At 42.6% G+C, this 12,500-nt stretch overlaps 1 protein-coding gene across 5 annotated transcripts in view; it reads right to left on the bottom strand.

The window, feature by feature from the left end:
• agfg2 (ArfGAP with FG repeats 2) overlaps positions 1-12,500 on the bottom strand; it is a 15,448-nt gene that overhangs the window by 2,449 nt on the left and 499 nt on the right. For 4 of the 5 annotated variants that reach the window (XR_014599716.1, XR_014599717.1, XR_014599718.1 and 1 more), the window contains exons 1-11: positions 12,387-12,500; positions 10,627-10,720; positions 9,208-9,323; positions 7,232-7,376; positions 6,645-6,765; positions 6,356-6,460; positions 4,630-4,662; positions 1,843-2,127; positions 1,017-1,092; positions 863-906; positions 549-635 (exon numbers count right to left, since the gene is read on the bottom strand). The exon at positions 12,387-12,500 is cut by the window's right edge and continues 499 nt beyond it. Coding sequence is in view for 2 of the 5 variants with exons in the window: in XM_084043689.1 (XP_083899815.1) it covers positions 549-635; positions 863-906; positions 1,017-1,092; positions 1,843-2,127; positions 4,630-4,662; positions 6,356-6,460; positions 6,645-6,765; positions 7,232-7,376; positions 9,208-9,323; positions 10,627-10,720; positions 12,387-12,500 (1,220 nt within the window). In the remaining 3 variants the exon portion in view is untranslated. The remainder of the gene's footprint in view (positions 1-548; positions 636-862; positions 907-1,016; positions 1,093-1,842; positions 2,128-4,629; positions 4,663-6,355; positions 6,461-6,644; positions 6,766-7,231; positions 7,377-9,207; positions 9,324-10,626; positions 10,721-12,386) is intronic. The other variant, XM_084043690.1, reaches the window with a different exon arrangement.

The following is a 12,500-nucleotide window of genomic DNA, read 5'->3' as shown; positions in this document are numbered from 1 at the left end:
TATTCTCTCCTACAATATCTGCTTGACAGAACTGTGGCTGCTGGTCATATGCAAAATTCACACCAGCAGCAGCAACGATTGTCCTCAAAGTGTTTTTCCGCTAAATGGGTGTGTACAAAACATCTGAAATACCCACGTCACCTTCATGTGTACACCTATTCTATGCCTGTATCAGTCCACAGCACGCTTCTTGTTGGCTGTCACTTTGACTTGCTGCAGAGCAGCAGCAAAAAAGATTTTTCTTCAACTTTTTGCTGGCTCTGCCTCCTGCCTAAAACTCATATTTCCAGAAAAAGTAAACATTTAGATAAAATAAAAAAGGAAAGTGGAATTTGTTACGGACATAATTTGAACCAAGACCCGTCATTTGTAGATGTGAATAATTGTACTGGTACAAGAGCAATCAAATGTAGAGAAAACTGTGTAATGTTTTTATAACATTGCTGCTAATATGAGCTTTGTTGTTCAGATCTTAGATCAGTAGGGTGCAGCGAAGTCACAGGTCAATGGGGCCTGTTTTGTGGAAGGACCCTACAAGCACAGCTTACCTCCTGAGGTGTTGTTGAAGGGGTTACTGGGAGAGAGGGCAACAGGCTCCTGGGAAGCAGAGCTGCAACTGAATGGGTTTGGGAAATCTGAGAGGCACACAAAACAATTTGGAGGTGATGGGAGAGAATTCACACAGGGGTTAAGAGGATACATTCCTGGCTTCATTCAAAATTGCGCAACAAAGCCAGTGGCTGTGTGACAGACATTTGCATCTTAATGAGGTCTGTGGAACAGTTTAGAAGTCTGCAAGATGAAAGCAAACCCAGACCGGTTTTAGCAGAATGAGTCAACATCCTCACTACACTATACGTACTTGCAAATGTTTGGGAGCCAGAGACTGTATCGACACCCGGAGAACTGAGGATGATAAGAGGAAAAGATAATTATGAGCACATGCACACTGAAGATGCCTGCATTACTAGTGCAGGCATTATACGTTTTTCTTGATAGATTTTTTATTGTTTTACCTTGCGGGAGGTGTGGAACTGGAAGAGAGCCTGTTGCCGAAGAGGGTGCTGTACTGTGGAGGCCCACCAGGTGGCACTAAAACAAACATTCATCAAAAACACCATAATAACCTGGCTGCAAGTCCCTAAACAGCTCGTCATTTCAGAGATCAAATGTCATTATCTGAACATGTGCATTACATCTCATAGAGGTTGGGTTCAAAGCTGCTGATCTGAAGTGTGCACTGCACAAAAGCATTACAAGAAGTTTGAGTAAAAACCCCTTACAAGTAGTTTGAGTAAACAAGCCTCTACGCTCAACGTGATATTAATCAAACCAGGTCATGACAGATAATCAATAGTAAACCTGCGACAGCCACTGGAGAAAGCAGTGAAGCGTGTGCTATACAACCCAACACATGCATGCTCAAGGGATCTTTTGCAAGTATCCCTGCACATGTACATTAAAGAAGGAGCTACCACTTAGCAGTGTACGGTACAGCAAACAATCAAACTGAGACACATTAACAAGGTCTTCTGGGAACTTCTGGATTATCAGATCCAGCAGAGAAACACAATGGGGATAATTCACTTGGCATTTCAAGTAAGGATGTTACATAACGCAGTTTGGCTTACCACTGCCAACCCCCACCCCACTCAATTTCTTGTCCCTGTAACTTGTCCCTAGCTATTAAAACACCCCACCTTCCCCTTAAACCCTAACCAATCGATATAAGCTTGCGCTCACCAGCGTTCACACTACACACTACAGGCACAAAGAAAACACACTCACATGCTCATTAATACATTCCCTTCTGCTCTCAAGCATGTTCTCCAGCTGTCCTACCTGTGCCAGGAGATGTGTCAGAGAAGACGCTGTCCAGGTGGGACACTGCAGCATACTTGTCCTGTGAGGTTCTATTGGCGACAGCAGCAGCAGTCTGGCTGAGACCAGTTGGCTGATGCTGCTGTTGCTGCTGATGTTGCAGTGGTTGCGGGTGGGAGTGGGACTGGGGCAAGGGCAGGGACAAGGACTGAGGATGAGGCTGGCTCAGACCCCCGAAGTCCGCACTCAGAGACTTAGGGAAGGCCCTGAAGGGGCCCGAGCACCCTGAGGCTGAGACCGTACGACCTGAGAACAACATGACAGACTTAAGGCTGATTCATTTACAGAGTTGGAAAAAATAGTTAGTTTTCAACAGAAGCACAACAAAGTACAAATTAGCTCTTAGCATCAGAGTATGCATATCTGTTGACTAAAGAAGTCCATTTCCACAAGCACTGAATCAGATTTCAAAGGCCTGAATTGTGATTTTGTATTTTACGGCATGGCACAGTAGAGGCAGAGCCATCTGGAAGGAGCAACACTGTCTAGATGAGGGTCTGTGAGTGAGTCTGTGAGTCCAGGGCTAATCTAACAAAGCACTGGATTGATTAGCGCAACATTTCTTGTGTATGCTGCAATTTTTATTTTTATCTTTTAAAACTTTTTATATATGATAAAATGTTGGAATGCTGGAAGTCAATGGAGGTCGGATTGGGCTGAAACGTTTCCCAAATATGGAGATAAATGACATCATGGTACTGACATCATAATACTGATGTCATACTGCTGATGATGATACTATAGATGTCATAGACTGGCCACACAAAGATCCATTTGGAGGCCACACCGTTATTTGGATGGTGCTGTTGCAGTTCCACTTTATATCGAACCTTATATATGTACGAAGACAAAGAGTTTTGCTGCACACAAACGTGAGACAGGTACTTGAGACAAATGAATAAGATTGAACTGAACTGAATTCTGAGTCTGTCACAAGTCACAATTGCGAGAAAAAAAGAAACAGTTCAGGCCATAAATCTCATTCAGTGGTGGGCATGGGCTTCCGTGGCACCTGCAGATCCTAATGAGGAATGTACAGTACATGAAGCTAAAGCCTGAGTTATGTGAAAATAGTCGATCTCCAAGCTCACAACATGTCACAGTGTGTGTTGTGAGCTTGGAGATCAACTATTTGTGGTGTGCAACACTGCGTGGCACGCAAGTCAACTAAGTATAAATTAGGCTTAACACTGTGTAGGACTTCATCCAAGGCTCTGCAACATATTCATCAACCAGTCCACTGAATATAAACATCACCCTTTACCATTTAACAAGTACACACTCTAAGTCAGATGACATAAAACAGCTGATACATTAAATCTAACTGTAAAGATAAAAGGTTTTATTCTTAGCTGATAGCTTCATGCTATGGAGCATGTGATATGTAATTCAACATATCAATCATCACAGTGTCTCCATCTGTCCATGCACACATGTTATCCTTTACAGTAAGCAGGCAGAGTTGCAAACAGTTTTCAGGGCAGTGATCAAATAAATGCAATTGTAAGGGCATAACAATAACATCAGAGTGTGTGTGTGTGTGTGTGTGTATGTGTGTGTGTGTGTGTGTGTGTGTGTGTGTGTGTGTGTGTGTGTGTGTGTGTGTGTGTGTGTGTGTGTGTGTGTGTGTGTGTGTGTGTGTGTGTGTGTGTGTGTGTGTGTGAGAGAGAGAGAGAGAGAGAGAGAGAGAGAGAGAGAGAGAGAGAGAGAGTGAGTGAGAGATAGTATAAGACACACACTAGACACCAAGCATGCTATTACCAGGGCAAGGCACGCTATTTGGATGCAGAGCCAAATGAACATTAGTTTTGTTTGTGAAATCTAATTTGAAGCATGAATAGCAGCCTTCAGAGTTAGATTTGTGCTGTCGAGAGCCTAAGAGCTAGAGACCAGACGAGACAGGAGGTGAAGACAGTAGACTAGACCTGACAAGAGATTATCTAAGGTGATAAAGCATGCCAAAACCAAGTGGGTGCATTGTTGGTATGGTATCTCCTCCGCTGGCCTCCGATTGGTTATATACACGATTCAGATATCTTGCCTATCTTGCTAAATGGCATCCTAGCATACTTCCTAGAATACGTGTTTGGAATGTTAATGTGCTTTGTGTGATTACAACTGTGGCCTACATAGCTTTCCAACGCTCTGTGACACAACGTGGTGTGAAATATCACTGGGGCCTCTGTTGACAGGGAGGGAGGGGTACCGGCTACTGCCTAAAAATAACTTCACTTTAAACTTGTTCTTCTTCCTCTGGGGGGGGACAGTGTGCATGCGTGCACACTATGTCCTTGGCACCCCCACCACAACCCCCAGTCTTCAGATGTGGGCTTTGAAAGGAGGATTGGCCGATGAAAGATGAAAAATATTGATTGGCTGGTAGTGTGCCTGAATTGCGTACTGCCAAATACACTTTAAGCACTTTCAACCTGACATCCCTATTTGGGCACTTAAATAATAACCGATCTACAAGTTTGCAACGCGTCGCTATTTTTGCTACTTGTCGTACGATGAAGTATATAGGGTTTAAGTGGTTAACATGCATTGGATGTATTCCATTCTACTCAATTGTGCTGTGTTCTCTTGCATTCAGTGCTGTTGTCGAGCAAGAAAATGAAATTCATATACACATGAAGCATAAAGCTAGTATGGCCCACATCTATATCACATCCATTATAAATGACATATAGTGGCGAGCTTATCGATCCCAGAGCACACACAAATGCATTGGTCTGTGCAGTGCCTTACCTAAAGTGAAGTGGTTTTTGAAAGTGCTACTGGCTATGAGACATAGGAGGGATAGAGAGAGAGAAATATGGAAAGAAAGAGAATATATTAAGAGATTGGGTTGCAGGAGACATAGGAGAATACAAAAGAGGAAACATACATTGAAATATTATGTAAGCTACGCGAGCCATTAAAATCACATGGACCCGCTATAGCTTTTCTACACTGGGTGCCACACCAGACAATTGTGTTTGCCTTTGCTGACCTTAATTTTGCACAGAAATTCGGTGAGGGGTGTGACAGTAACTCACCGGGGTACTATGTTGACATAACTTGGTATCAAAAACACTGACCAGCTTGCAGTTCATACTGTGTGTCAAATACCTCAGTGTCAAATACCTCTGAGGTCAGTGACTTCTCCTTTCTTTCTTCCTAGAAATAGACTTGAAGTGGATAGTGTCATAGCTGGGAGCTTAGAATATACTCCCAAAGTGAATTTTAATAAATTACCACCAAGGTGGGTAATTTATTAAAAGTCACAATGGGAGCATGATCCAGTGTGCGGACTCTGTTCCATTTTAGCTTGTACTGATGTCTAGCACCTTTTAGCATTCAGATGTGCATGCCTTGTTAACTTCTTTGCAACACTGGGAGCCAGGCTGTCAAAATGTTCAAAGACTTGTCCAGTCTTTTTCAAGCTTGATATACAGTACACAAGTAAATCATACCATCAGCTCTACTCATACATACCCACTGCTGAATGAAGGCAGAAGGGTGATTTATACTTAGTTGTGCGCTGTGACGCATTGTGAGCTTTTAAATCGGCTGTTTTTGGAACGCAACCAAGTATAAATCATACATTTCACTGTGCATCAGTCTCATATCCACTGTTAATAGTCTGTACATACAGTATCTCTATTCATAGGCGATAGAAGTATATTCATGTATAGATTCTCTGGTGACACTAGATTGCACATTATACTTATTTTTATACGTGTTATACATGTGTTATGTTTATACATACGTACATTAACTCAGTCAGATCCAGTGCAGAGTCTAGGGTCAGACTCCAAGACACAAAGATTACTATGTGTTACCAAAAATAAAAACTAATATGGGAACTCGATATTTTATCTTTAGGGCAGTTCAATTATGGAATTCATTACTATAACTTTGTATTGATTGATTTACTATTATTTTTGTGTGTGAGTGTGCAAAGTTGTTTTTTGATCTGTCTATGCTATAATACTTGGTTGTTGTTTTTATCATTATTGTATGCTGTAATGTTATGTTTTATGTGGACAGGACACTTGGAAGATTAGCTGATGGGCTAAAAGAGATCCAAATCAAATCAAATCAAATCAAATCCAAGACGATTTATTTTTCAATTTTATTCTTATTTCTCTACTCTTACCTGCACCTAGTCTGTGTTTCATACTTGCTGCTGTTGCTGCTACAGCACGACACCTAAACTTCCCCATGGGGATCAATAAAGATCTATCTTATCTTATCTTCTCTTCTCACTCATGTCAACCCAACGAGTATTCTTCAAGGAAGAAATTTAGGAGGACATTTGATATTGTTGCCTCTGTTGTTAATGAGGGCACAACAATATCAACACAGGAATACAGAATGTACCCCAAAACTGGCACTGACAATGTTTGTTCCTCTTAGACCTAGAAAGATACCATGAAGGAAATTGGTATAGGAGAGCCACAAGGAAGCGAGGAGGCTGTGAGCAACAGACCTGAGGGTCTCGGCAGAGCAGGGAAGGAGGGGACATGATTTTGAGCTCCCAGGGTTGAGGAGAGGGAACCCGGCCGTTGTCTTTCGATCCCACACATACCAGGGTCTGGGTTGAGGGCAGAAAGTTGGAGATGAAAACGTCAACAAAAACCAAGAGAGATCGAGGAATAAAGATACATAAACAAAAGGAGAAACATTGGAGAGCTGACAACAAGTGAGCTTGTTCCGTGGCTAAAACCTTTCACAGCGTGACAGGCGTCTCTCTCGTCAGTGAAAGGCCGCCCTCTTACCTTTCAGAGGGGGGTCTCTGAAGCTCTGCGAGCGCGAGGGCCGAGCCGTGAACACATCCGTTCGCATGTCAGCAGGGGAGACAGTGGGCACTCGATCCCAGGGCGGCAGTTGGGACTGTGACTGGAGGACCAGAGAGAGACACAGAGAGAGAGAGAGGGAAAGACAGGGAGAGGGAAAGACAGAGAGGGAAAGACAGAGAGAGGGAAAGAGAAAGAGAGACACAGAGAGAAAAACATAGACACAAAGGTCAGCGAGTCAGTCAATAATTCATATGTGGTAACTTTGATGTGTGGGCAACCTGGTCTTTCTCTCTGACCATCCATCTTTGTCTCACTTGTTCATTGCTGCAACACCAACTCCGTCTCTCTCTCGTTCTAGCTCCCCCTTTTATCTTGCTGCATTTTTCTTCACCTCCCCTCTCAAATCAGTCAATTTACTTCTGGCCCAATTTCTCTATCATACCACCCCCATCCAATTTCCATACAACTTCACTCATAGTTGATTATATCTGTGCGTGCGTGTGTTGAGTATAGATGAAGACAAAAAAGTTGAAGCTTGAGCCCTGGTTTTCCACCTGAATACTCACCAATGGCCTTGTCGGTCTGGTGTTGGGTGGCATGGCATGAGAGGGGGCCTGGGTTGCAAGAGGGCCATGGGATGGGGGCAAGGCCTGGACACCGGGGCTCCATGGTCCCTCCACATCCCTCCGATTCTTACTCTTAGAAAAATGCCTGAAAGAGATTGGATATTTAATAGGCAGTGGAGATTAAGCCGCCATACGCTCTGTAGAAATGCGATAATTTCTATACTATGCGGTGATATGCAAGATTCATATTGCACATTGTGTGCATGTATTTGAGTAAATATTCAGACATATGTTTATTGGTCAAGACAGACTAGACACTAGTTAGTATTGCTTCATCACTGTCTGCTTGAACTGCTATATAAGGATTAATGCAACATGATGACACATATGACATCTGTAAGGGTCACACTGACCAGCTACTGGACACTTGTGTGTACTGGTCACTAAAGGTCTCTGATTTAAATAAAGATGAGAAGGAGACAGGACATACTAGGATTGCAACATGGATGAGAGACGGATGCAGAATGCTCATAGGATTAAAACCCCTTGTGATTGGTAGGTAAGAATAGATTTGATTCTGTCTGCCTGGACAAGCTGCCTGAAACTGAATGAAGGCAGCTCGCCACCGCCTGCTCTCGCACTTGCTAGATTAGACCTAGAACCAATGTTGTAAATGAACTTCGTGCTGAATAAATAGTGAAGCATCACATGGTGAATGCCCTCCCCAGATCCTTAGGCTAAACTTTACCATAAAACACAACAAAGCCATGCGTAATCACAACCATCTCTAACTTTACACCTAAAGAGATTTTTATTTGGACACCTAAACTTAACCATTTTAACCTAATGCCTAAACACAACCATTTATACCTATTACCTAAGCTTAACCATCCCTAACCTAATGGGGCAGAAATAGCTGAATATACGATACGATACGATACGATGCGCGTGGTCGTGGGTATACGCTCTCGCGTTTTCAATGGATGAAATGGTTATTAGACTGTATACGCTTTTCCCCACAATAATCTGGACTGTATACGGCGTATACAGCGTATAACGGTAGAACACACCACTGCCCCCCCCCGCACCACCCCGGCCCCAGTCGAAGTGTCGAAGTGTCCCTGAGCAAGACACTTGACCCATAACTGTTCCCCAGGCACTGTATGAAGCTCACTACTGCTAATAGTTAGGATGGGTTAAATGCAGAGAACAAATTTCACATACTGTGACAAAAAGTATCCCCATTTCCCCTAAAACCATTGAAGTCTACCAGCCCTGACAAAAAAACATAGTCATTTTGTATTTTAAAACAAAATGTGGATGCCAGAGAGTTAATGCCTAACCATGTGAACAAAAGAAATCCCCTCAAACCTAGAATAATTTATTTTCCAAACCTTTGACATTATTACTAATGATACGTAGCCTGCGAGTTAGTTCTGGCAGCATACACTCGAGATAGGTTACATGCATTGCTCATTCTATGAGGCTGGTTACAGCGTCATGCAGACCCATACAGTACGTCATACTCTGACGTGGCAGTCACGTCAGTCAGTTGTCCAATCGGGCGGGTTATTTAAGCTCACCTTCATCTGTGTTCTGTCTGCTTTGTGTTTCATAGGTGTTGTAGGCAGCGTTTGCTCCCACCACCACCCCAGCACCACCAGTGGGCTCTGCTATTGTTCTGTTCCCCATGGGGGGTTGTTATGTATATCTATCTCCCTGCTCTTAATGGTTAATGATGGCTGTATGATTGTGCTGAGCAGGGAGAAAAAATATAGCAGAGCCTGAACGCCAAAATAAAATATTACATCCACACTTGTATTCTCATTCTATTATATTGCTTAAATATATTCGGTCTATAATATTGGTTCAATCTTTCGTGAGTTATCTGACAGAACTACACTAAAAGACTATATGATGTACGGTGTTAATTTTGACCTTTTGAAACATTTGTGAATCCTATGGGACCTTCTCACCATTTCTTCTTCTCGTATTTGTCCTGGAGGAACTCCTTGAACTTCTGAGAGTCTCTCATGTCGCTGCACCCTTCAGTCTTTGGATCAAACACGCAGAGCCATGTCCTTCTCCCAACCTGAACGCGAGCGCACACACACACAAACACACCACAGAAGCACAATTCTTAACAGCATGAACCCTAGCATCCTATTCTGGGGTGAACATTTGGCAATAATAGCCAATCTACGAGCTGACAATGCAAGGCAACGTGTTCTGAGCTTGTAGCTCGACAATGTTAAAGATTTGGTCTAGAGGGAAAAAAGGAGCCCAAAGTATCTCAGGATTTAAGTGGTTAAGTGGGATATAGCGGTTGTCTGATATAGCACTTGATCAGATAAAACATTTGAAATAGATTTCCTTTTTTTAAATCGGTCTTATATACAACATTTGTCCATATATGTATTAATATTAAAAATGTATTGCATGCACATTTATCATACGCAGGTATTGACTCACTGATGTAAAAGAGCTATGGAATATTCAGGAGAAGAGGTGTATACATTAATCAGCCAGAAACCTCACAGACCAGGCTGTGAGTGATTGTGAATCATCTCCCCTCTTTTACCAATGTGCCAATGGGAGATGCTGGTGATACAATGAAGAATATTATACACCTCTCACCTCCTACCCACTTTACTTGAAATAACTGAGTCACTTGTGCTGTGCATTGGCCAGCACTAGACTGTCATAATATGAATAATCAGTCAACAATCAGTCAACTGCTTTATTTCCTTTCTATATGGTAAGCCATGGACATGAATATAACATAAGCATGGGTCTGAAAATGCATGCATACAAACGTCTCTCGCTCTCTCTCTCTCTCACTCTCTCTCTCTACTTTTGGACAGTAAGAGAGATAGACAATTACAGAGAGAGATAACAGCATAGTCTGGTTGATTTGTTTCACAGCACTTAAGTGGGCAGAGCAGCAGTGTTCCTCACAATACAGTCCAACCACAAAGTCTAGTCCAACTGGTAACAGGAAGGGAAGCATCATATTCCACATTGCAACCTGCATGCCAAAATAACAGGATGGCAGAGCGTAGAATTGTACTGTACTTTAGCCCTTCCCTAATCTCTCTCTAAAAAAAATCCTTCCTTTTGCGTTCCCAGATTGGCCCTTACCAAAACAAGCTTTTATAATCAGGGCCTATGACTGTGACTGTTGTCATAATACGAGACAAGGACAAGATAGCTTGTCAATATCGCTGAATACTTATGGCTGCCCTATAACATAATAATACCAGAAAATAATAGTAATAACTGCATTCAAATTGTGCTATATGTTACATTAATCCTTATACGATAAGCAGTGCAGCATGCCCCGCCTCCTAGCCCCTCACTCCACTGGCGATTCTAGTGGCAGCCTTGTCACTCACCTCGTTGCCATGGTTTTGCAGAAACTCCACTTCCTGTTGGGAGAAGGTTGTCATGGAGATAGACTTGACTCTATGGGGAGGGTTGAGGCCTCTCCTGAGATGAAGGGGAGATAGAGAGAGGGGAATCATCAGATCAAAAAGAAAAAAGGAAAATGTGATTGTGAGGGTCACTCCACATACTATAATAACATTATAGTCCAGAACAAATTAAACAATTATAGAAAGGTAAAGATAACAAAATTGACAGCTGATTGTGAGACAGCATAGACGTGTGTTGCTGGGTGGGAACAAAAACAGCAACTAAAATTCCTTTGTGAAAAGAATGTTCCCAAGAAACTATAAGCCTATTTTCTCCATGAACACCAGCAAATACCGTTAAGTGGGACAGAATGTGGAAGCAGAATGTGCAGACCAGTGCTGAAATGTTGCCACAAAGTAGTACTGAAAAATCTTCCTTTTTTATATACCAAATAAATTATAAAATGTCTGTTAACAACAGGAACATAAAACATGTGACAACAAATTAAAAAAAAAATAACTTATTGAAGTATTGTCTTAGCATGTTTTGACTCAATAAAGTAGGCCTATATTTATATAAAAAAATCTTCGGCCTCATGTGCGTTGTTGGGCCCAAGCTGCTGTCAGCTCAGCATGCAGAGCAGAATGTGTCAAAACACACATGAGGAGAGAGAAGAACCCGGGAGAGAGGTGTCAATAATGTTCAAACCTGCTGCACCACCACGACGAAATGAAAGTCAGGTGCGATTATAACGGTTCCGACAACAAGCCTGGGAAACGAGTGTGGTTTCTCTTTTTTTGTACTGTAGATCGGAAGGAAATACACGAGAGAAGAGAGAGACACTGCGTAATTAACGTGTAGCCTGTTCTTGTTCCGTCTCACACACCTTCTGATGGACACAGAAATATCCTAGATGTAGCATAGTTATAGTAGGTTTGGCCTTTCTAGCGGGTTTGTTTCAGGCTAAACCATAATTTCAATGATCTGCTTATTTATTTGTAATCCATCCACTGGGGGGTGGGGGGGGTGGGGGTACGCGACGTGTAGAGGCTATCATATCATATTTGCCCGTGGTGTTAGCTCTGGTCCAGAGCGTTAGCGAGTTCTCTCTAACGCTCTGCCAGGCGTGCAGCTATTCTCATAGACCGAAAATTCCACTACCGTGCGAGGTCTCCAACTTTAGTAAAAAATAAACAAAACTATTTCGCTTTTCATTGGGGAAAAAAAACTGTTATGTGTTGTTGAAAGTCTATTCTCCAGGGTGGGAAGCCTCTCAGGACCCCATCTTCTCTGTATAATACACTTTTTGGGAAGAAAATAAAATGTGTCCACCATACACATTTTTTATTTTATTTACTCCACTGCGACCTCTACAGATCTGGTCAATATAAACTACCATTGACCAGATCTGTAGAGGGCGCAGTGGAGTAAATACAATAATTTCCGTCTGGCGGACATATTTTATTTTCTGCCCAAAAGGTGTATCATACAGAGAAGGTGGGGTGCTGAAAGGCTTCCCACCCTGGAGAATAGTCTTTCAACAACACAAAACAACCGTTGTTTCGATAAGTAGCGAAATAGTTGTCTTTATTTTTTACTAAAGTTGGAGACCTCGCACAGTAGTGGAATTTTCAGTCCATGGGAATAGCACCTGCTGCTAACAGAGCGTTAGAGAGAACTCGCTAACGCTCTGGACCAGAGCTACCCGTGGTGTGTAATACCGTAGTAGCAGGCAACTCACAGCATTCCAGAGCACGACGTGCACACGAAGCAGCCCACGGTGATGTCGATGTATGTCACGCCGGGCTGGCTGCACTCGAAGCAGTGCTTGTTGACTCCGGACTGGGCCAGCTCT

The sequence above is a fragment of the Gymnoscopelus microlampas genome (genome assembly GCF_963454915.1).
Source record: "Gymnoscopelus microlampas genome assembly, chromosome: 19".
NCBI lineage: Eukaryota > Metazoa > Chordata > Actinopteri > Myctophiformes > Myctophidae > Gymnoscopelus > Gymnoscopelus microlampas.
Note: the sequence above shows the minus strand (reverse complement) of the source record. Positions and strands in the feature narration are given on the sequence as shown.